Below are 26180 nucleotides of genomic sequence, written 5' to 3'. Positions count from 1 at the left end.
ATGACCTGGGGCAACTCATTTAACCTCTGTTTGCCTCAGTTTGTTCAACTGTCAAATAGGAGTGATTAAAACAGTAACTATCTCTCAGAGTTGTTGTGAGGATTAAATGAGGTATTTTTAAAGCACTTAGTATAATACCTGGCAGAGAGCTGACATGATACAAATACATATTCTACTACCTGCTCCTTCCCTCTCTCTTGCCATATTTGGAGTTATTGAAGGAAATGAGGACATTTACTTTAGAGTAATGGTTATTTAGGGCAGACATGATAGCCATAAGGGTGTTCATGGAAAAGAGGGGTTGAATTGGTACAATTAGACAGTATAATTAATAATTGTGGGTAGAAGTTGCAGAGGTAGATCGAAATCCCTGAATTGAAAAGGGAAAAACTGCTTTCAAAAAAGGAAGGAAATGTATTAGGAAGCAGTATGTATCTTCTCATTAGAAGTCTTTAAGCAAAACCTGCCAATCACACATGGTCATTGTGTTATAGAGAGATAGCCCTCTTCCAACTCAAAGATCCTGTGACTTTCTCAAGATCACATGGCTATCAAATGGCACAGTCAAGACTGTATGGTACGAGAAATCGAAACCGGATTATAAGCAATTTAGGATATGGAATATAGTAATGAAGCAGAACCATTGGTATAGACAAATTTATTTTCAAAAAGATTCAATAAAGGACATAAGAAATAGAACATCATCCTATGAGATAGAAGGGATGAGATACTGAGAAAACTTTTTTTGGTTGGGGAAACATAAGTATGTTTGCATGCACATGGGAAGAGCCAGTGGAGGGAGGAATTGATTGAACATGTATGAAAAAGGAAAGATGCTTATTGGAGCAAGATCTTCTGGTAGTAAAAAAGGGTAAAGAAATCAAGGATGAAGGTTAAAGGATCAATATAGAAGCTGGGGGGAAAATTCACCAGAAATAGAAGAATTATTTGCCATTGTCATATCTTGCCTTAGCAACAATTAAGGGCACTATTTCCTCTGAGACAGGAGAGATGAAAGGTTATAATTTTAAGATGCTTGACAAGAGTGGAATGGAAAAATTGGGGTAGCTGCTGTGAGATGATCCCTCCCATTTTGAGAGTCCATGAATCTCAGAATCCCAAGGAAGTGCAAAGTCAGCTTTGTGAAGTGATACTTTTTCTCCTGCCCTCTCTCATGTTTTTGGAAGACTTTCTTAGAACACAGGAGCTAAAAAGTCCAAAGAACTATCTGTGCCTTAGAAAGAGATTTCTTAGCCTGCTGTCAGCTCCCTAATTATGAAAATGTTCAAGCCTAATATTAGTTCAGCACTATTTGAAGAAGGAAAAGTTAATATGCCTTTTTTTTAACCATGTTCATTCCCCAGCTGCCTGTTAAGAAGCCCTTAGATTTTGAGCCCCCAGCACATCTCTACCAAACTACTTAAATTAAAAATACTCCATCCTAGAAAGCTTTGTTTCAATAACTTATTGACATAGCTGCTGCCAGCTTATGAAAGAGAGCAAAGAGGTCAGTATAGAAGCTTAAGAGAGAAAAGGACACCAGAATTGTCATATCAACTTGCATAGGACTATAAGCACTCAACATATATTAGAACTGAGACTTCATGAATTATTATACATGAATGTTTTACAAAAGAGGAAAGTAAGGCTCAGAAGGCAGTTAACAAGTACTCATTAACTATACACTTTGTGCAAGCATTTCCCTGGAAGAATAGGCAAATGAGAACACTTTATTCCAGTGGCCATGAAGGTAGCTAAAGCAGGAGCTGTGGGGAACTTTGTCAGGCCTTGAAGAACCAAGGTCATCTACTATGTCCTAAGCCAATAACAGTCATTTTGACTTTTGTCTTGCCACTGGACTTTGATGACTCAAGAATAAAAAGTAAAGCTTATAATTGTACAACTATGCCTCACTTAAAACCAATTCACATATAAATCAAGACATCACCCGAGACATCATTGGTCATTTTCAAAAATGAAAGAGAAACAATAACAACTATGTGCAAAGCACTATTTACCTGAGGATATATTATGAGTGACAGTAACCTACATCTCCTAATCTCTAGTCCTGGGCTTTTAAAAAATGTCCCTCAAGATAATTTGTGAATAGTTAATGTTGACATTGTTTTATTAATTAAAAGTTCATTTTTATACATAAAAGGCAAAATCAAATAGAAGTAAATAGAAGTATATACTTCAATCTGAAACTCAGTTATTCCTAATTCAAACTGACCACTGAAAGGGACAAAGCCCTTGACAAGAGACTTGATATAACTGGATTCATGTTCTAGTGTGGGATATCTTCTGTGTTTGTCTTATCCTCAGCCACTTTCTGTTGTAACTACCAAATTAATGAGTGTGTGAATGTAGTTAGGTTCCTGAGATCTCAGCTTTATTTTTGGAATTCTTGGTAATTATCTCCCTTTAACATTACTCTATATAATCCACTGCCAAAGTGATTTTCCCAACATGCAGGTCTGACCATTTAACTCTGCTATTCATAAGCTCCATGGTGGGGCAGCTAGGTGGTGCAGTGGATAGAGCACCAGCCCTGAATTCAGGAGGACCCGAGTTCAAATCTGGTCTTAGACTCTTGACACTTCCTAGCTGTGTGACCCTGGGCAAGTCACTTAACCCCAGCCTTAAAAAAAAAAAAAAAAAAAAAAAAAAAAAGATAAGCTCCATGGCTCCCTACTACCTCTAGGATCAAATATAAATCCTCTTCTGGAATTCTAAGCTCTTCCTAGCCTGACTTCTAGCTTTTAGTCTTCTTACATACTGTTCCTTTCAATGCTATGGTTCAGCCATACCAACCTATTTGTTACTTCTTACACACAAAGATCCATTTCCCACCTCAGTGATTTAGCACTGGCTGTTACCATACCTGGAACTGCCATTTGCCTTCTTTAATCCCTAGTTTTCCTTCAAGTTTTAACTTAAATACCACCTTTTAAGGGAGTGAGTGTAGACACTCTAGTTTAATGCTATAACCTCTACTTGTATATTTATATACATGCTGTACACCCTTTAGAATGGATACTCCATAAGGGCAGGGACTATTTTCAAAATGTTTGTGCATCCCCAGTACATAAGCATAGTTCATGGCACCCAGTAAGTACTTAATAAATTTTTTTTTTTCATTAGCCGCACGGAAATTTCCAGTATTTGAAGAAGGAACACCTAATCAATAACTTCTATCATCAGAGGACCCAACAAGGTTGAAGATCAAGTAACTAGAACTTTTTCAATACTATAGCTTGTTCCTCTAGTCAAAGTGATTTAGAATCACCATATCATGAGTGGACTCCTTTGATAATTGACTGAAGCCTAAGAATCATTAATGTACTGTTTTAGTTATATTATGTTTTAAAATACATTAATAAATTAATTATATATTTATAATTACACATATAACCATATAAAAATATCATTATTATAATATTATTATGTAATATATTATTATTTTAATAAATGAATAAATACATTAAATACATAATCAGGATTATCAGAGGAAACCAAAGGTTAATGAAAAGCTATAATTTTCCCCCTATCTTAGTTCATAGATCCCCTGAAATCTATGCATAGTTTGGACCCCAGATTTAAATTCCTGTTCTTGTCCCTTTCCTCTTTTGTCTCCCTTTCCACTGTAAGCAATAAAACCCACACAATTAACAAGCTTCCCTTCATCCTCAAACTCTGTGTTTTTTTTTAATATTCTTTTCATATTCTCATATGGATGAAAATCTACTTTTCCCTAAAGATACTGCATTCCTGCCTAATCTCCTCCTTCAGTGCCCATGACTCCTTATTTCACATTCTCTGACAGATTAGAACAGATTACTTTAACAAAGTTACCCAAAGGAATGACATACCTTTCATCTCATTATTCCCCCATAACTGTAGTACTTTCATGATTTTGAACTTTAAAATTCCTCTCTCTGATTGTAATTTCCTATTCTTTTATTTTGCCTACTGCTTCACTATCCCTAATAATATCCTTTGTCTTCAACACAACTATCCATCACTTTCTCTTCTACAAGTTCACCTTTTCCTATTCTGGATTTACTTCCCTTATATAACAATCTTGACTCCATAATTAGCAAGTTCAACTGCCCATTATTCTCCTTCCTTGACTCCCTTATGTTCTTGTCCTAACAATGATTCAGATTTTTAGTCTTACACCTGGATCATCTCTGGTATAGTGTACCTTTTCCACTTGTACTCCTGGGGTGCTAAATGATCTTGGAGGAAGTCATACTTTAGCTAGTTTTATCTGGGTCATTACTATGACATAGATATTTTGAATAGCAAAACTTTTATTCTTCCTTGATTGATCATTGGTATTCTTTACCAACAACCATATGAAATTGCTCCACAGATACTTTGATCCCATTTTGAAGATGTTAACTGATTTGCCAAAAATCTTACAGTTAGTGCCTTGAACAACTGTTTTGAATCTTGTCTTTCCTTTTCAAGCTCTTAATCATTCCACAAACTGGATTCAGTAAAGTACTTGCCACCTATTTTATCCAGAAAATCAAGGATATCCATTTTGAACTTTTCAACTGCCATATTACACACATTAAAACTCCTCTACATCCTTATCCAGTCTTCCTATCTTTCATTCTTCCTGTCTCTAAGAAAGACATTCCCTTCTTCTGTCACAGCCAGTCATTCTCTCATTTCCATCCTCTCCTGTCTCTTTTCGGAGATTTCTCCATCAATTATCCTATATCTCTCAATATAGATGATTGTTTATAATCAGTTGTCCTCAGACTTAAAAAAATCAAAAATCAAAACCAAAAACAATCTTTTCATTTGAGTCTTCCATTACTTCCTTGCTATTGTACTTTGCTTTTCTTTCCTTTTTCTGCCAAACTCCATTCTCCAAATCACAGAGGTTTGGTGACTTGGAATCTATCCTGGTTTTCTTTCTTCCTTATTCTGTCTTCTTCCCATATCTTTTCCTGTTTTATTTTCCTCTACTCCTATTGGGAACTCTGTGTTTTCTCTAAAGTGGATAAATAGTTTTTCTCTTAAACTGGCATCCTAAGCACAGACATTTTCCTTACTAGAATACACTTTACCCTGATCATCTCCATGCTTCAGAATCTTTGCATTCTGCAAAGTTCAACTCAGCTCAAATGATGCCTCCTAAAGATTTCTTTCACTTATTAATGATCTCTCCCTTCTCAGTTTTCCTTATACTTATTTGCATACATACTGCACTCCCCTCTCCTTTTTAAGATGTAGGAACAACTTTTTTTATTTAATTCCCCCATCTATCACAATACCTTATATATAGTATGTGGTAAACAAATTAAATGAATTGAATTTTATTGACCATTCTGACTCTGAGGTTATATTTCAGACAATAATTACTCTTCTGACCCCAGCTTGTTAACAACTCAGCATATTAAAGTTTTCATAGCTTGTGACCTATAATAATTTTTTGAAGGCTGTAGAATAAGTTATATTCACCCACTGGACAAATGAGCAAGCTCAGTCTCAGAGATAAGTTTCAAGTTTCATAGGTAGTCAAGGTTATTGACTACAAAGCCCTGTCCTCTTTTCACTGCTTATTCAGACTGCTAGAATATCATCTAAGAAGAAATCATAGAAGTAATAATTAAAGGAAAATTTAAAGCTCATTGAATCCAACCTCTCATCCTATGCTGAAGTTTTTCTTCAGCATCTGGGACAATTATACAACTGCTTTCTGTTCATTGTTCTGTTCATTCATCACATTCAATGATGGCAAGTTCATTGATGAGGAAGTTTGTTCCATTGCAGGTCAACTAAAAATGTAAGAAAGAAGTTTCTTTTATTATGAAAATTTTGGTTTCCTATAATTCCCACTAATTTTTTTCTTTTTTTTTTTTTTCTTCCCTTTAAAGTCACATAGAATGAATCTGCTACAGCTTTGGCATGACTATTTCAATTATTTGAAGAAATCTGTTGCTTTCCCCTAAATCTTTCTTTCTCCATTTTAAATATCCTTAGTTACTTCAATCGCTCCTAATAGTGCAGTTTGCAGAATACTCATCATTCTAGTCATTCATCTCTAAATTTGGGCTACATTGAGAGTCAGAAAATTCAGCTGGATTTTAAGTGGGGAGGTTAGTTTTGTAGGACCAAAAGGGTATGGACTCAAACTGGACAATTACTGTGAACATGCTTAATTTATCTAGTTCTTAAATTTTTTTCCATTGGTATGTCATGTCATATAAGGAAAGTTAATAAGTTTGGTTTGGCAATTTCTCGGATTCACTTATTAGAGCCAATAATTATTATCTTACAAAACACCAGCAGAAGACCTAGGGTTGAAGGGAATGGGTTGATATACAAGATAACCAAATCTCCCCATGCTTATGGGAGAGGCAGCAATGAAAGATGAATGCATGGATAAGTTTTGAAAGTGGGACAGATGTCCTCATCTACAAGAAAGGTATTGAAGCATTAATCCTAAAATTCTAACTCTTTGCCCATTTCTCTGATATATTAGACAGACTAGAGAAATGGACTCACCATTATGCAGAAAATGAAGATGATATAAAGAAGTCAATCAGTCAAAAAACATTTATTAAGCACTTAATATTTGTACACCATTGTGGTAAGCTCAGGTGTGTTTGTGTGTGTGTGTGTGACACAAAGATGTGACCCAAATAGTAAAAGAGAATCTAACTGACTCCCATCTTTAATCATATTCCTACTCTATGTATAGTTCTTATACTGTATCTCAGACTATAACACAAAATCAGTTCTGAGCTCTAAACTCTGCACATTAATCAAGGAAAAAACTCTTTCTCTCTGATCCAAAGGCAAGAAACTTGTTCTCCTTTTTCAACTAGACAAATGGGGAATTATTCTCTTAGATCAATTCCAATTAACCTTTTCTGTTCCCTCCTATTCCTTCTACCATTACTGCTCTTCCAAAGAAGACCAACTGGTTTAAAGAAGCTTACTTTTAGTAACATTTTCTCTCCTCTATCTTAGATCAGACAGTCAAATAAACAAAATATTTGTATTATAAGTGATTTTCCTAAACCTTCCCTCCATTCTCTTCTCCACCTATTACTTGGCCACATGAAGAGATCTTCATTCTTGGTCTCCCTGGAACAATATATGTCCATACTCTTTTAAATTAGTAGTCAGCATTCCATAATTTAATTTTCCCTTCTCATATTAAACCTGCCAGCCTTCACATAATCAGAGTGATAAATGCAGAGTCAGATAGTCTTTCTGATATTAATACCCATCAGTACTTCAAATGCAAACAATTGTGACATTTGATTTTATAAAAATTACTAAGTGCTGAGACTCCTGCTTAATTAAACCATTTAAAAAGTTGCTTTTGTTACATTTAATGAGTGATATATTACACTGCAATGAAGCATCTAGCAGGACAAATACTTCACAATGCTGCCAATTAAGACTCACTTCACTTAAGCCTATTGAAGACAGGAGTGCTCCACACTCCATTCAGTTTGTGCATTTGAAATGAACTGGTTAGTGAGAAGGGTGCTTCTTTGCTAATGAGTTTTGTAATCAAGGCATCTATTTTAATTTCAAATTGGCTAGATTGGGGGAAATTGCTAGACTAAATGACTGGTACTAATTAGGATTATAAAAATATTCATCAAGCCGGGGAATTAACATGGGGGTCTGATTTGCCTGCATTTGCATAGTGCTAGAGTTTTGCAAAAAAAAATCTTGACAAATTGTCTTCTCTTTAACAAATTGAGCAAACACTAGATCTGTTTTAGTCTTTCTTTTCATTTGAAGCAGGAATACATATTCACAATTTGTAAATGAAGTTAAACTTCTCTTCATTACCATATGCAATATGTTAGTCTCCCCAAGCCTCTCAAAGAACTCTAAGCTATTATGAAGACAAACACTTGGTTTCTCCAGTTGCCTGGTCCCTCAAAGCAGAACCATGAAAGTGAGAGGTGGAAAAACCCTGAGACAAAATATGAACCTTAGAAACATCTGGTTTTGCTGTTGCTCCTTATTCTTCCCTCTATGCACAGAACTGAATAAAATATCCTGCTACCCCCTTCTCATGGTACAGTACCTGTTTAAAAATCAGTTCTATTCAAAGTCCCAACAGGGATATTCCCCTAGGATGTCTGCAAGAATATAACTTGATCATGTGTTCTTTATTAATATGTCTGTGTTACTTCAGTAAAGATTTTTATAACATGAATGCCAAAGGTGTTGATATGTTCCATCTCTAACCATCTATAGCAGAGTTTCTTAACATTTTTGCATCCAATGAAACATCTGAATTACTCAGAATCACTTTAAATGCTTGGAATAAAATATATAGGATTGCAAAGGAAACCAAATATATTGAAATGCAGCTCTAGTTGTATTTGTTTATTAATAAATTAATTTATGCATTATTACATTTATGTTTTACATGTTAAAAATTTATGATCTATAAGATGCCATGACAGTTTATAGAGAGGGAGAAGAACATTTGGGTGCTGCCTTATGGCTGTCAAATGTAAATGAATAAAAAGAATAAAAGATAACATTCTTAAATCTGAATGAAAGGGGGAAGGATGGACCACTGCGGGGAAGGGAAACAGGGAAGTAAGAAGAGGGAATAAATTTAGGTTATGATATAATTGCATTAGGAATTATTGATTTTATTGTGTTTGTGTTACATAAAAGGAGTGATGACCTCCCAGACAGTTAGAAGGAAATATGTCAGTAACAGGAGAAAGTGGAGCAGAACCAGAAGTTTAAGTTTGGGAGTTGTCTGAATGAAGATGGTTTGGCTAGATGTCATGTAAATATGAGATTATGAGATTATTATAACCATGAGATTACCTAGAGGAAAATAAGAGATTTAGCAGAGAAATCAAAATAAAACCTTGGTTTTTTTTAGGCAGGGGGCGGGGGGAGTCACAAAAAATAAGATATATCAAAGGAGACAAAGTAGTATCAGGCAGAGGAGTAGGAGGAGAACCAATGAGATTATGTGTGTGTCACAAAGGAAAAGGATTATGCAAAATATTTGGCAAATTACAAGCACTATACAAATAAGACTTCTATTAACACTATTTTTCATGTTACTATAAACACACTAGAATATTAACGGCGTCTGGCCGGCTGAAAACATTCTTTCCAATTCCACTTTATCTTCTGCTTTGAGATGTTATGGAAAAAGTCCCATAAAATAAGATACCTCTGCTTCCAGCTGCCATGACTCATTATGAAGGTAATTGAGGGGAAAAAAGCAGTTAGCTACATTAAGGGGAGCTCTAGCCACTGAAAGTTTAGTAAACACTGATATGCATTCAGAAGCCCAGAAGTAACTAGTGCAAACTGGATCTCCTAAGGAGAGGAATATTTCTGCCCTGAATATTGTATTTCTGCTCCCTCCCAGTGGGGTCTCTGCAAATTTAAAATAAAATGATGATTTCCCACTGTCAGTCTAATGTCACTGTTCTTTCCTTTTAAGGCAGATACAAATTAGCCCATGTGCCCCACAAAGGTCATAATCATGCCTCTCTCACTTTCTGATCAGAATCTCTCCTCTTTTCCAGGGAGCTGCCCTGTCCACTCTATGTCCAGGATTCCTGCCAGCTACTTTTTCAAAGTGAAATATAGGAGCCATTCTGGATAAGCTTATCTGACAAATGGGGCTATAGGGCAGGAAGGAGATATTAATTAATGATAAATACAGACAAAGACTCCAAAAAAGGCTCTCAGAATGTGACTTCCTAAGAGTAAGTTAGAAATTAAAGAGTTCAGGACTAGGAATCAAGAGACCTCTGCCCTTTCTTTCTCTACACTTTAGGACCAGTATGCCTAAAATTCCCCCAATTAGAGATTAACAGAGTTGAGTTATAGAAACTGTCTACCATGACCCTGCCTGCTTGTCAAGGAGAAAATTGAAACCCAGAGCAATGAAGTGACTGACTTGCCCAAGATCTCACAGTAAATTCCAAGGAGAATTGTGACTTTTAATAAATTTCTTCTGACTCCCAAAGCTTTCTATTATATAATAGCCATCATACATAGAATTCTTTTTTTAAATGTAAATATTCTTAAAGGAAATAATATGGTCATTAATTATTAGAGCAAAATAAATTAGTTCATCTGATATCTTTCTCTTTGACAGGAGAGGAAGAAAGTAAGGACCCTGGTTCTTCTTTCTGGACCATGATTTTTTTTTTTTTTTTTTTTTTGGGGGGGGGGCAAGGGAAGGAAAGAAACTAGATAACCTAAAATGTTTTCTTCCAACTTTGCATGATTCTATTTGTCTGTGATTCTTGATATATGTCAGTGGCCCTTCATAAATATATGGATCTTGGTCTTATTCTAGCCTTGTTGAATACAAATAGGTATGCACTTAAAAGGTGTAGTGAATAGATAGCTGAATCAGGAAGACTCAAGTTTTCATTATGTCTCACTTACTAGCTGTGTAATCCTGGGAGAGTTATTTAATCTCTTTCTTCTCAGCTTTCTCATCTATAATATGGAGATAACAATTACCTTTGTCTCTCAGATTTGTTATGAGGTTAAAATAGGAAAATATTTGTTTTCTCATAATATTTATAAAAATAATATTTCATAAACCTTAAAGTATTACATAAATATTTATTATTATCATCATTGTCATCACCATTACTGCCATATCATCATCATCATTATTCATATAAAAGCAATGCATTTGGAGATTAAATATGTTTAGCACCATAAAGACTTCATCTCTGATGAGTCTTAGAAATTTTGTGGTGATTGAGCATCTGCTCAATCAAAATTGGCTTTATTCAGTAAAGCAATCAAATTGGCTTTATTCAGTAGAATTAGGATTCAATGTCTTGTATAAATGATAATCCGACTCCACTATCTTTGATAATGTCATGGGTCCTAAGTGACAGCCATCAGCTCAACAGAAACATATAAGAGTCTGCCTCCTCTAAACCCCCAATGGCCCATCAGTATGAATGTTCCCTAAATGGGTCCTAGCACTTAAGTTGTGACTTTGTTATCTCTGAGATTATATCCTAAAAGTGAACTGGATTAAGGGAAATGGCTTTCTGTCCTTTCATGTCTATGAAAGTTTTTCACTGACAGAATTTCCAATGAGGCACTTTTAGTGTAGTTGGTTTCTAGGAAGAAGGAATAAAACTGTAGATAAATATCTTATTTTGACTGGTAATAGCAAGTAAGACATCAAGAGATTTCATCTTGACCTCATTGCTCTGTTGTTTTGCCCTCCAATCACACAGCAACAATTGTGTGAATTGACTCCTTGTTCTGTTTCCTTCATGGACAAAGGAAGGATAGAATACTAGGGGAAACTGGGAAGTCCCAAGTTTCTGTAAATTCTGTAATTTCTGAAATTCTGTTCAAGTGTTGAGCAATCAAATACCTATCAGATTGTCTATCTCTCTCCCCCCCCCCTAGAAATTGGGAAGTCCACATGAACTCTTTATTGTTGCTGCTGTTATAGTTGTTGATGATGATGATGAGTCCTTTCAGTCTTACCTAACTCTAGTGACCCTATTTGTAGTTTTCTTGGCAAAGATCCTTCAGTAGTTAGTCATTTCCTTATATAGCTCATTTAACAGATGAGAAGACTAAAGGGATTAAGGGACTTGCCCAGGATCACACAACTACTAAGTGTCTGAGGTCAGATTTAAACCCAGAATGATGAGTCTCCCTGACTTCAGGCTCAGAATTCTTGTCTATTGAACCACCTAAATCAGGATAATCTCTTTATGGTAATGATTGTGTGTCTTACTTGGAATAAATACTGATTATTTTATTTTCATCACACAAAGAGAGGCAGATTTGATATCCTACTTAGAATAATGACCTCTTTGTAAAAAGAAGCTTTGGGTTGGGTTTGAGTTTGGGTTAAGTCTATATGACTTAAGGAGACATGTAAGAGTCCCATTACTGGAGTTCAGCTTTCCTATGATCAAAGCTGGGAGGTTCTTTAAGTTTTCACCCTTACCCCCCCCCCCCCCACAGATGTGGGATACTTCAGACAACAGCTGGAGGAAGACTTCTGGTCTACTTAATTAAGACTTCTCAAACTAGCCTTAACCTGGTATGAGGGTTATACTTTCATATATATGGATTATGCCTAATTTTTTCTAGATGATCTTGTATATATCTTATCACTTCTGTTGCCCCCAGTTTCATTAAGACGATCCCTAGACACCTCCCAGGATAGCAATCCTCTGATCACATGACTTCAATAGAGCTATGTACCATAGTGGTTGTTGTCCTCTCTAGATTAAATATGGATGATATTGGAAGAAAGGGGAAAGAAAGATGTAAGTAAAAATGTGAACATGGATTCATAGATAAAAAAAGACGAAAGTTTTTGTCCTGCTCTTTATCCTAGCTCAAATGAAATTCAATATTGTAAATCATCACTAGTAAGTCTAAACTGACTTTATCCCCACAGTATGTCAAGTCACTAATCCTAGAATTGCTAAAGACTTCCACAGAAAGATATCACCTACTAATCCTACAGCCTAAAAGTACAATTACTCCTTTTAATCTAAGGATTTAAAAAGATGATTCAAATGCAAGTCAAGGTTTCATCTGTATTTAACTGAGCAGAAGGACATGCTTACTTTCTAGTTTGCATTTACTGACTGGGGCTCTAATTATATGACAGAATGATAATCTCCTAGAATTTGGAAATTCCTTAAAGATCATCTCCCAGTGTGAGAATAATATCTGTTATAGCATTCAGGTGGGTGTTTGTGCTTGAATGCATCACATGATGGGGAGCTTACTACCTTATGATAGAATCCATTTCTTTGTTTTTTTGTTTGTTTTTGCTGAGGCAATTGGGGTTAATTTGCCTAGGATCTTTCAACTAGGAAGTGTTAAGTGTCTGAGGTTAAATATGAGTTCAGGTCCTCCTGACTTCAGTGCTATTGCTCTATCCACTGTACCACCTAGCTACCCCAGTCCATTTCATGTTAAGAACTTCTTTCTGTATTAAATTCAAATATGTCTTCCTGAAACTTGGAACTGTTGGTGTTTGTTTTAGCAACAGAAAAGAGATTCGATTATCTCTTCCCTATAAACGTTATTCAGATATTTGCAGAGAGTGATCATTCTCTCAATAAGTCTATGCTTGTCTAGGCTGAACAGACCAAGCCATTCAACCAACTAACCTAACTTTTTTCAACTTATCTTTGAATCTCCTCACCTACCTAATGACCCTTATCGGTTATACTCTACTTTCTCAATGTAGTACCAATAACTGAACACAATGATCCAAATAGAGTCTGACAAGGTCAGAGTACAAATAGAATATCACTTAAATATACTTTATTTCTAGTAATGCAATCTAAATTCACATTTGGAATGGAGGAGGGTAAAGAAGGACAGCTACCACATGTCTTGGTTGACTCACATTAAGCTTGTGTTCAGTTACTACTTTCAAATCTTTTTCACATATATATCTATCCAGTCAAGTCTCTCCTGTCTGAAGGGACAGAATTATATTCAGCCTGTAATTCTATGAGGTTTCTTACCCTCACTCTTGCTTCAACTACACTAGTTAAGAGTTCATTTTGCAAAGAAGATGGATGATAACAGTGAAATTTTCAAATTTGGCTTTTCATATAAAAATAGCTATTTTCAAGTTTTCCTTTTCCTTGAAATGTACCTGTAAGGTAAGGGCTAGAGGAAAGGAGAAGGGGGAAAAAAGATGTGCACTAAAACCTGCATTCATTTTTATTTTTGTTTTGAGGCTTTTTCTGTATGTGCTGTGGTTTTGTTTTTTTGAGGTTTGGGCTTGTTTGTTTGTTTTTGACCAAACAGGTATCTTATTAAAAATGGATTTCTAATATTGCATTTCTAATTCAAATTTTCTAATATTGAAATTTCAATTCCAATTCAAAATTTCTAATATTGCATAGGCATGAGATGGGAGCAGCATTTATCTGTTCAAAAGTTCACCTTCAGTTTTTGCAACCAATCTTGAAATCTTCCTAATGAGAAAACTATGGATTAGTCAAACATTCCCCCTGCCTCCCAACTAAATGCAGGGATGGGCTTGGCCATAATGGGAAACAATCTATTAGCAGGGAATAGAATCCAATTTCAAAATAATACAGTAAGTATATGCCTTTATGTATAGGTCATTAAGGAAGAAGTATTTAGGACCATTTTACCTAAATAGAAAATAAAACCCAGGGAGATGAATTGACTTGCTGAAGATCATACATATAATAACAAAAGAATGTGGAATATGAAATCTGCAAATCCAGTTTGATACAGTGAGTCATGTACTAAACTGAAGTTAAGAAAACCTATGTAAAATCCAGCCTCAACACTTACGAGTTATGTGATCCTGAGCAAGTCACAACCTTTCCTTGTTTCATATTCTTCAAATGTAATGTGAAGCTAATAATAGTATCTTTCTTCTCAGATTATTGTAAAGATCAAGTAGGATACTTGAGGGAGGAGGGCTCTACCATAGTATTTTATTTTTTCCAATTACATGTAAAGTTAGTTTTCAAAATTCATTTTTGTAAGATTTTGAGTCAGAATTTTTCTCCTTCCCGCTCTTCCTTTCCCCTTCACCAAAACAGCAAGCAATCTAATATAGGTTACACACACACACACACACACACACACACACACACACACATATATATATATAGATATATATATACACACACACACAATGATAATGTTATTTCCTAAGTGACATATTTGTAAAGTGCTTAGCACAGGTCCTAGCAAAGAGAAACATTATTTCTTTCCTTCATTCCATCTTTCCTACCTTCCTTCCCTTCTTCCTTTTTCTTCTTTCCTTCCTTCTTCCCTCTCTCCCTTTCCTTCTTTATTTCTCTCCTTTCTCCTTTTTTCTTCCTTCCTTTCTTCTTTCCTTCATTTCTCCTTTCCTTTACTTCCTTTTTGCTCTCATTTCTCTTCTCCCTTCTTTCCTTCCTTCCTTCCTTCCTTCTTTCTTTCATACCATAGAGTGGCTGTATAACTTGCCTAAAATGTAGGTCTGGGTCATCTAACTCTTACTCTTTGTCTCAGATTACATCCCTTCCAAAAAGGGCTTAAATCAGGAAATTTCTTTTGCTTTCATCCCCTAACTGTCCAGTACCACTGCCACCAAAGAAATGTAATCTCTCAGACTTCTATACTTCTTTAATTACATTTTATTTTAAATAGTAGGTATTGCCTTCTTGAAATCTTACTTTCTCATTTCTTTAACAATGCATTTAAGTCTTCAATAGTTCTTGGAAAATTCCCAAAGATTTATGATGTCATGTTGATGGTTAATGTGTACACACATATTCCCACTTCAAAATGGGGCTCAATTAGGGCTCTCTGTGATACACAAAAGCTAACTAGACAGACCTAGGATTCATGAAATATTCAAAAGTACATTGGATCAGAGGGACTCTATAGGCAGGATCTATAAACTCTTGCACACAATGACCTCTCCCTGAGACAGATACAGGAATACCTAAAAAAGAGACATTTTCATTTTCTTCTCAAGAAAGAAGGGATCTCAGCTTCACTGGTGCACATTAGCATCTCAAGCTTGAAAAATGGCAAAGCTGCATCTCAATTCTACAAGACACCTGCATCTTAATCTGCTGCTCCAGAGTACTGCTCTCAGCGGTCTCAATCCTTAAACAGGGAAAGGAAAAACCCCCTTTTTAATGGGAAGGTTTGCTTTTTGCAGGGAAGGAAAGGAAGGAATGGAAAGAAACACTTTATGGCAGATCTCTAAGTGTGGCCCGGAGCATTTTGTGACTTCTGGGCCATTTATTTCTAGGAGGAATATCAGGGCATCAGGTGGGAGTTTTATGAGCAGAAGAAATACTCAGTCACTCAGTCATTTTATGCAAAATTGTCAACAAGAAGGAGCACCAAAGGACTAGCAGCTTCTCCAAAGATCTGTTGATTAAGAAAATCCTTCAGTGCTTATGACACATCTTTCCCATATTTTGACTGAGCAAAAAACAGCCAAGAAGTCTCTACATATTTTGATTGCATTGAATCTCTACATGTATTATGTCAGCAATGATACAGATGAGGATACTACCTAGGGAGGGAGGGAGGAGACAATGTTCTTCTCCATTGGGTTGCCAGATATATGCTGATATGTACCTCATTTTATCACTTCTGGAACATATAAACCACCAGCTGCTTGCTTTTCCCTCACCTACTCTTGCTTCCATACTAACCCAAGTAGAGCCCATTCAACAATGCTAGCTTGACTTTTTTTTTTTTTTTAATGGCATTGAAACATTTAGTATCATAAAAATAATATATTATTTTCAACCCTACTTTAAAATTTGCAGTTACACCAAAAACCTAAGCCTATAAACTGTTTGACATTTGACAAAGTCTTTTTTTTTTTTTTAACATTCACTTGACACTGTGAAAGATTTGTATTTACGATAGCTTGTGCTTCCACAAATGTCATTTGAGGACTCCTGGGGAGAGAGGAGGAATAAGCACTTGGTTTCCTTATCCAGGTTCCTTGTCAAGAAGAAGAAGAGTTTTACTGAAGTGATTTTTTAAGGTGCAGACATCATACACTCAGTTATGTGTTGAAATGTGTCTCTTCCCCCACCCCACTTACAAAAAAACCCTGCTATTTTATTGATCTGAATAAGAGAGGAGAAAGGAAAGGGGTTTTGTTTGTTTTAAACCAAGGTAATTTCAAGGGCAGGTCTATACAGGATAGAACACTAGAAAAATACACTGTGAATGGGACCTAAGGAAGTTGGATGCAGATTCAGCAATAACATAGTGGGCAAGTCATTAAATTATTAGAAGAAAAAAAATATGAATGGATTCATCTGAGGTCTCCTTTTTGCAGTTAAAACATTCTGATCTTCTCTGAAACCACCAATTAAAAAGAATATCCCTTCAAACGTGGATCAGGAGTGTAGAGAGGGTGGGGATGGGGAGGTATCAAAGTGCAGAGAGAAGAGTTGACCATGTAATAGTAGCTATTCAAATTGAAATGATGAAATGCAAATTTTGCTTCAGATGTTTCATTACTAAATCTTATCAGAAATCCTAAAAAAATCATACACACATTTAGGGCATGCAATGTTTTCTCAGATACCCCTTAATTTTGTCCCCCCCAAAAAATCATATTCCATGTCTTCCTTTTTAAGCTTATATTTTTTCAAGAAATTTTAGTTAATTTTTAAAAATCAAGTTTAGTTATATTTTAGTTTCCTTAGTTTATTTGATGAGATAGTTCAGCTTAATAAATCAACATTTTGTCTTGAAGTCAATACGATCTGGGTTTGAATATTACTTTGGTAATTGTAAGAACAATTAGTAACTCATAATTGTATGACCCACTTAAGCTTCTTAGGTATGAAGTGTTGGACTCTTTGCTTCTTTCCAACTCTGAAACTAGGATTCAATGATGAATTATTTAACCTTTTTTTTTTCTTTTTAAATTCCCTGGATGTACAATTTAAAGATATGTGTAGATCAGAAGTATATTCACTCACCTTTTGGTCCAGACTATAGGCTAGGATCCAGTCTTCCTGCTGAGGATGGAAGAGTAGGCTCTGGATATAAAAGTTCAGCCTGTACTTTTGGTAGGTGGCACCTTCATCTGAGCTAATTAAAATGCTGCTTTCAATCTCTGGATCACTGAGAAGCATTATCTAAGAAATACAAAAGGAACAAAATAGAAGAAGTTAGTAAGGATGGTCATGAAATAAATGCAAGAAATCAAACAATAAATTTTAAGTTATTTATCCTTGGACATCTTAGAACAGGGTGGGGTTGGTAGAGCTTTCAAATGAAAAACTGGTGTTTTGTTTTATTTTGTTTTTTCCTAATCTTCTCCCTAATAGATACATAGAAGTGAAATAGTATTCAGATTTAGCTTCAAATGCAAAGTTTTCAACCTCATTTGGAAAGTATGTAGTGAAAGTTTTCTTTTTTTACTCTTTGCATTTGAGCTTATAATAATCATGTTCTGTACCCGACTATTTTTAAAATTTTATTTATTCATTCTCAGACTTTCCCTGCTATTCCTTCTTTTTAAATTTTATTTTTTAATACCCATTACTGTATGAATCATGTTAGGAGAGAAAAATCAGAGCAAAAGGGAAAAATCCTGGGGGAAATTAAAAAAAAAAAAAACAACAGAAAAAAGAAGTGAATATAGCATGTGTTGATTTACATTTATTCCCCTTAGTTCTTTTTCTGGATGTATGGCATTTTCTATCCAATCTATTAGGATTGCTTTAGATCACTGAACTACTGAGAAGAACCAAATCTTTCATAGTCTATCATCATGCATTCTTGTTATTATTGTATACAATGTATTCCTGGTTCTGCTTGTTTCATTCAGCATCAAATCATGTAAACCTTTCCAGGCCTTTCTAAAATCAGCTTGTTCATCATTTTATAGAACAATAATATTCCACTACCTTCATATACTACAACTTGTTCAGCCATTTTCCAATTCTTTGATACCACAAAAAGAGCTGGTACAAAAATTTTTGCACATGTGGGTCCTTTTCCCTCCTTTATGATTTATTTCCTTGGGATACAGACCTAGCTGTTAGGTTCTTACTAAGTGCTAATGAGATAATGAGATATTAGGTTTTTACTAAGTGCTAAGTCGGTACTTCACAATTTTCTAGTTCTGGCCTTTCCTGGGGAAGAGCTTGCATGCTTAGGAGGAGCAAGCTCACTAGTTGAAGTAATTCTTCCCAGAAGCCCTTGCATTATCCCACACCCATTCTCTGGGAGGATAAAGAGGGCAGCATTCCCTATACCAGGCTTGATGCGGCTCTCTGCAGGAAGGGAAGTCACTTCTCTGGATGAGAGTTAACGGCAACTGTCTGGAGACAATGGTTCTCTACAGGAAGAAGAAGCTGTCAGAGAGATTTGAGTTGACACAGCAGATCTCCTCCCAGAGAGGGATCGGCAGCTTCTGGAGACAACAGCACATTACACCTAGCAATGGTACTGCTGGGTCAAAGGGTATACAAATTTTATAACCTTTTGGGAGTAGTAGTTCCCACTGTTCTCCAAAATGTTTGGATCATTTTACAATTCCACCAACAATAAGTTAGTGTCTCAGTTTTTCCACATCCTCTTTAATATTTATCATTATCTTTTCCTGTCATCTTAGCCAATCTGAGAGGTGTGAGGCGGTACCTCAGAGTTGTTTTAATTTGCATTTCTCTAATCAATAGTGGGTTAGAACATTTTTTTTTCATATAACTATAAATGACTCTGATTTCATCATCTGAAAATTGTTGATTCCTATCCGTTGGCCATTTATCAATTGGAGTTATTATTCCTTCTTAACATTTATCCTCCAAAGAAAGTGTTTCTGAAACAAACAAAAAAAAAAAAAGTCCCTATTTATGTAGAAGTGTGGCATGTGCCAATATTTTGTAATTTTATAGTTTACCTTAAGATTACATACATATATATGCACATGCACACATATATGGATATAAATTGTTCTTTTGCCCACAAACAGAAGACATCATCATTAAGGGGCAGTAGTCCTTCAGTTATAAGATATTACTCCAAGGTAAATGCTGCTCAAAGTCCATACAAAACCAGGAAGCAAATAATCACTAAAAAAAACAAGCTATTTAAAAAAAAAATGAGCTCCTAAGTAGTTTTGGTACAAATCTCATTAATCATTTAACATTTATGATTTATAGTTCTTTACCATTTTTAATCCCTTAATGGTTTCAAAAAACTCTGGTGTCTTTCTTTTCTCCTTTATGTTCTTTGGTGTCCATAAAACCCAAAACCCTATGTGACTCCTTAAAATCTACAGGTGAGGCTGAATTAAAATCTCAATTGTTTTCTTTATGTGTTTGGATTTCTGCTTCTCTGTTGCCCTCTTTATAGAATGGGCAAAGTAGTGGCTTTTCCCCAGACTTTTAGATTTGTTCATTGTTACTAAGTCAGCATGGGGGCTAAGGAGTAGATATCTTAAAAAAGAATCCAATCAATAGTAGAATGGGGCACTTGGGCTAGATGGAAACTATATTTTTAAATCCATGATGTTAGCATATTAGTATTTCCTTGTGGGTTATATTGTAAGCAATTAAACCAGCTTTCCTCCTAGAGCATTGAAATTAAACTATTTATTGTATAGAAGTATAGAGATAGCTTCATGTTTCTGGTTTTAATTAGAAGATAAGACTAACATCATAAACTGGTTTTATTTGATATGACAGTTACAATGCATTTAATAAACTAACCTCTTTACTCACTAAATATAAATACACATAAAATACAAAGGAAAGATATAAAATCAATCCTTTATATATATATTTTTTCATTTCAAGTTCTTTTTGACATTGTCAAAAAGAATTCAACCACAATTTACCTAGACGAAGGTATTATTTTCCTATCATGTAAGAGACACTGTTTTAGAGCAGCATTTCTACTCTTAAATTAAAAGTAGTATGTAGAGCACTGGTCTGAGTCAGGAAGAACTGAGTTCAAAACCAGTATCAGACACTTACTAGTCATCCTCTATTTGACTCAGTTCCTTATTTGTAAAAGGAAGACAGAATGGAGAAGAAAATGGCAAACTACTCTAGTATCTTTGTCAAAACAAAAGCACCACTTATAAACAAAATCCATAAGGACACCTAGAGTCATATATGACTGAATGACAACAACAATTCATTTTTATTCTCTACTCAAATATCACTTCCCCTTCCTAAACACACACACACATACACATTCATCTTAAGAGGAAAATCTTACCTCTTTTTTGAGAAAATTGAAATCATTCACTATAACCTTTCTTATTCCCATTTCAAAATTCCTTGACAACATTTTACATCTCTGTTCATTTTCACTAGTCTCTAATAATGAGGTGATGTTTATTTTCACAAAAGCCAGACCCTCCATAACTATAACCTTGAATCCAATTAGCTCACTTGCTTCTCCAATAGAATGCCTCCTCAATTATCTCTTCTCTTTCACTAATTTTATCTCTCTCTCCAGTTTTCTATATTATTGCCCAAATCTTTGCCATACATAAAAAAACCCTTTTTTTGGTAGTCCCTGATATATTCTTCAGCTATCATTCAATTTATAAGCTCTCCCTTTCACACTCAAATGTCTAGAAAAAGTTGTTTTCACTCAAGTAGCTCTATTTTCTCTCCTTTCATTTACTTCTTAACCCTTTAGAATCTTGCTTCTATTCTTATCAAACAACAAAAACTCAATTCTCATGCGTTTGAGGATTCAATTATACAGTATCAATTATTTTAACTTTGTATCACCAATACCTAACATGACACCTGAAACATAGGAGATCATGTACACAGATAAACATATTAAGAGTAAGATAAGAACTGATGAGGGAAAATGAGAGAGAATAGACAAAAGAGTGCTAAAAATATTTCAAGAGGAAGAGAAAGCTATAGACTATGCAGTGCAAGCTACATAGAAGACACAGCACCTCAGCAGAACCTAGAACAGGAGACTAGGAAGTGAAAAGGTAGAGGTGAGAGAAGGGCATGCATTCCAGGCATAAGAAAGAAACAATTTAAATGTATAGCATGGGAAAATAGTCTTCTTGCTCATGATGAAAGCTAATAATCCACTTTGGCTGTGACAAAGTATACAAGACTGGTAAGGTAAATGGGAACTAATTTGTACTGGACTTTAAATAGCAGACTAAGGACTATGTATTTTATCCTATCAATGTTTTTGATCTCATTATTTGCATATTTATATCTATGCCTTATTTATATACTTCTATCAATTTTTAGTCTTATCAAAGTAGGACATAAATTGGTAAAGTGGATAAAGTTCTCCATCTAGAATCAAAAAGAATGAGTTCTAATGCAGTGCTCTTACACTTAATAGACATGTAATCATGAGTATATCACTTATCCTCTGCCTCAGTTTGGTCCTTTGTGAAATGGAGATGAAAACAGTACTTCCCAGAATTGTCATGAGGATCAAATGAGAAAATATTTTAAAGAACTTGGCAAACCTTAAAGTGCCATATAAATTCTAGGGATATTGGGAGGTTTCTGAGAAGATGGCAGAGTAGATTGGTAAACTTCAAGCTCTCCTAATTTCCTCCACAAATAGAATAAATTTGCACTTCTGGGTAAACACAGATTCATGAAAAAGCAAGAAGACTTGGGGTGAACAGGGTTCTTCCTGATACAACCCAAGAATTAACAAGTGGAGAATCCTGGGACTAACTGAGTTGATTAGGAATGCCAAGCCCAGCTGTGCTGAAGGATGCAGCCCTGGCAAGAAAGAACTAGCAGTCATGAATGCAGGGACAGTGAGACAGAAACATTGCTGGCTAAGGGCACTGGGTAGAGGGTGGAGCTCTTGGTTTGGGGTTTCAATTCAGAGGAGAGGGCTGAAATGAAACCAGAGATACCATATCACCTAACCCAGAACTGGAGGTGCTTACACTAATACCTCTTATTAAAAAAAAAAAAAAAAGCAAAATGGGAAAGAAAATTAAAAAAAAAACATATTTTGAGAACAGGGAAGACTGGGGTTCATCTTCAGAGGAAGACACTGAAGTAAAAAAAGCTTCTACCCCAATGAGTAAAGTGAAATGACTCCCTGCTTAGAGAGAATTTATAGAAGTCAAAAAAGAATTTAAAAATAAAATGAGACATTGAGGCAAAACTAAAATAAATAAATAAAAGCTAAAAAAACCTAATAAAACAAATAAATAAATAAAAAAGTTTATTGGATATAAATAAAATATATTTTTATGTTAGCTATATTTATGTCTTGGATATAAAATTCTTATCTGCAACATTTGTTACAATGAGTTTTTAATTCAATTTCCCCCCTACCTTGAAATTAATTAATTAATTGGTGGTCCAGAATAGTTTTCAGTTTTGTGTCATCAAAATGATCTATTCTACCATTTCTACCTGCCTTTATCTCTTTCTTGTTTAAGAAAAGCCCTCCTTATTTAGAGCTATGTAAAGTAGATTATTTATTTCTGTTCTAATTTTTTTAAATGGAATGATTTTTAATATTCAGGTCATGTAACCATTTTGAATTTACTGTGGAATGTGATATAAATTGCTGGTCTAAGCCTGCCATCTTGCTATATTGCTTCCTAGTTTTTCTAGCAGTTTGCATCAAACAGAAACTTCTGTTCGACTTTTAAAACCCTTTACAATTTCTTCCCTCTCTATCATTCTAGTCTTCTTATTCTTTATGCTTTTCTATGATTTTTTGTCATTGGCCTTTTTGTTCCTTACACACGGCACTCATCTGAACCCTATGTCTTTGTATTAGGCTTTTCTTCATTCCTGGGGATTGCTTTTCTTCTCCCTACCACTTTCCTCCAAAAATCCCCTCAAAATCTATTTGTGGCAGGAGGTCTTTCAAGATACCTCCCACAGATGATGCTTTCCCATCCATGATTTTGTATGGTCTCTCCATTAGAATATGAACTCCTTGAGGGTAAAGACTATATTTTTGCCTTCCTTTGTATCCTGGTATTTAACATGGTACATAATAGGCATTTAATTAATGTGTATTGACTAACAATTTCATATCTTCAGTTAGTAAACACATAATCAATAAGTAGGTGGGAAACAGGGGTGATTTTGTGTGCATACAAATAGAGGATACTGGTTGCCCAAAACATTGCCACTCTATCTCCTTATCCAATCAGACATCTCACTCAGATATCTTTTATGCTACTTCTACATAACCCTTAACATGTTGCTGAGGACTCACACTTAACCTGCACTTCTCTACTACCCTGTGGATGTCCCATGACTTTAATTCTTTAGAAATTCTTTTTGTGCAATGACTCATAGTCATAGTGAATCACCAGAATAATACTGATGTTAAAATGAATCTTTTGTCAAACCTATGCCTCTGGAAGATTATCTTGTAAGTTATATGAAGAACTGGCTGGGTATAGCAGAGGACGAAGATATAGAAACCAAATCAAAGTTTGTTACAATAATGAAGGCAACTGAGGACAAGGATTTGAATGAAGGGGGTGCCAATGGGGACCTATGGGAAAAAATGTCATGGAGACAGAAGGGTAAGATTTGGCAGTAGATTAGAACTCAGTGGTGCTGAAAGAGAAGGAAAGAATCAAAGGCGAATTCACCCAAGGAGCTATCTATTCTGTAATAGAGAAGAAAAAAGTATCTGGCAACTATTCACCTAGGGAGAAGAGGAGCCAGAAGAGCCAGATTTCAGAGAGTTCATCCATCCCTTTGTAGATGAATTCTGAGTTCTGTCTCAATCCGAGAGGCAATGTTCTTCATGCACTAGCATCAAAGATAAGTAGGGATTATTAATAAAAAGGACAAAAGGAAGCAATAAGTGATACAACATCTACCATATGCCGGTACTTTGCTAAATGCTTTACAAAATTATCTGATTTGATTCATACAACAAGAATGAGAACTAAGTACTATTACTGTTCCCATTTTATAGTTGAGGAAACTCAGGAAGTTTGCAGTTAAGAACTTGTTCAGCGTCAGGTAGCAAGTATGTATCTGAGGTCAAATTTGAATTTAGGTCTTAACTGATTCCTACTCCAGTCCTCCCAAAACAGATGAAGAAATTGAGGTTCAGAAAAGTCTTTACAGGGGCAGCTAGATGATGGAGTAGGTAGAGCTCTGGCCCTGGAGTCAGAAGGAACTGAGTTCAAATCTGACCCAAGGGATTTAATACTTGAGAGATGTTTGACTCTGGACAATTCTTAACCCCATTGCCTTGTCCTCCTCTTCCAAAAAAAGAAAAGACAGAAAAGTTGTTATTTTCCCAAGGTCACAGGGATAGTAAATGGTTTTATTAAGCATAGTTATTATGCACACAGAGTATAAGGTTCTTCCCTAATTTTGGTCATTTCAAAAGAGGAATCTTTTGTCAGACCTATAGCTTTGAAAGACTATTTTGTCAGTTATTTGAAGCTCCTTTTTCCAACTCCTTCTGATATGTATCTGTACAGCAAGACATCATTGCTTGGTTTGAATACCCATAACCTTTTGCATCTGTACATCAAGCTAAACATAAATCCAAAGTCTCCTGCAATGGGGAGAATTATACTATCTAGCAGAAAGAGCCTAATATAATTTACTTTCTTACTAATATGTTTTGGGGGGAAATTAGACATGAGTAAATGTCAAAGCCATAAAACAGAACCAAACAACCAATAAATAAGCCAAGATTTACTAAATAAAGCAGTTCACTTATGTAATAGTTCTCAAATGAGAACTCTCAATTTTTCATTGGAAAACCATTGCTGAACCTCACCCTATATGCACAGTGACACAGTCTTCAGTGCTAAGTCTTCAATAAAGTTCAACTAAATGAACATTTGTCATGTGTCTGCCATATGTAAAACCTTAGACTAGGTACTATGAGTCAACTGGGGATAAGAAAGACATGGCTCTGTCCCTCAGGAAACTTACTGTTTTTTTTTTTTTTTTCTCAAGGGGAATAAGACATGTAACAAGCAACAGTGAATAAGATATTCACTATTCAGAGCATTCTGGGTAAAAATTTCAAAGATGAATAGCAACTGGTATTGATATAGGCATAATTTGAACCTCACAAAAATCACATGGGTGAGGTGCTATGAGTTTTGTAATTCCCATTTTACAAATGTACATGTTTCTCTTTTGTACTCATATATCTTTTACCATCTTCTAAAGCTAAAGAATCAATATGAGATAGTGAAAAGAGTAGAAGACTGATTTGCCCACAATCATACAGAAAATAAAAATTAATCTCAGGATTTGAATTCAGATCTTCCTGACTTCTTACACTCATATAAATAAGTCTTCTATTCTTTTCACTATCTCACATTGATTCCTTAACTTTAGAAGATGGTAAAAGATAGATATATAAGTACAAAAGAGAAACATGTACAAAAAGTTATGTGGAGTCCAATAAAGAATAGATAGCTTTTAACTAATGAGATTAACTTTAGGGATCAATAAAGACTTCAAAAACCAGTAGTATGAGCTGGACCTTGGAGGATATGTAAGACTGAACACAGAGTCAAGTGACATTTAAAAAATTCAAGGTACATATTGTCTAGGTAATTAATCATTTTATTAATACTGCTAACAATTTAATAATAGAGTACAATGGCACTCTTGAATGCCAAAGACCCTCAAGCCAGAGAGGCTCAAAGCTTTTTATATGCCCTTGGA

The 26180-nt window shown here is 35.1% G+C and overlaps 1 protein-coding gene across 1 annotated transcript in view; it reads right to left on the bottom strand.

The window, feature by feature from the left end:
- The window catches only part of SORCS3 (sortilin related VPS10 domain containing receptor 3), a 694559-nt gene that overhangs the window by 324850 nt on the left and 343529 nt on the right, over positions 1-26180 (bottom strand). The window contains 1 exon segment of the mRNA XM_074284861.1: positions 17505-17663. Within this exon segment, the coding sequence (XP_074140962.1) occupies positions 17505-17663 (159 nt within the window).

This window comes from Sminthopsis crassicaudata, chromosome 2 (assembly GCF_048593235.1).
Source record: "Sminthopsis crassicaudata isolate SCR6 chromosome 2, ASM4859323v1, whole genome shotgun sequence".
NCBI classification, from domain to species: Eukaryota; Metazoa; Chordata; class Mammalia; order Dasyuromorphia; family Dasyuridae; genus Sminthopsis; species Sminthopsis crassicaudata.
Note: the sequence above shows the minus strand (reverse complement) of the source record. Positions and strands in the feature narration are given on the sequence as shown.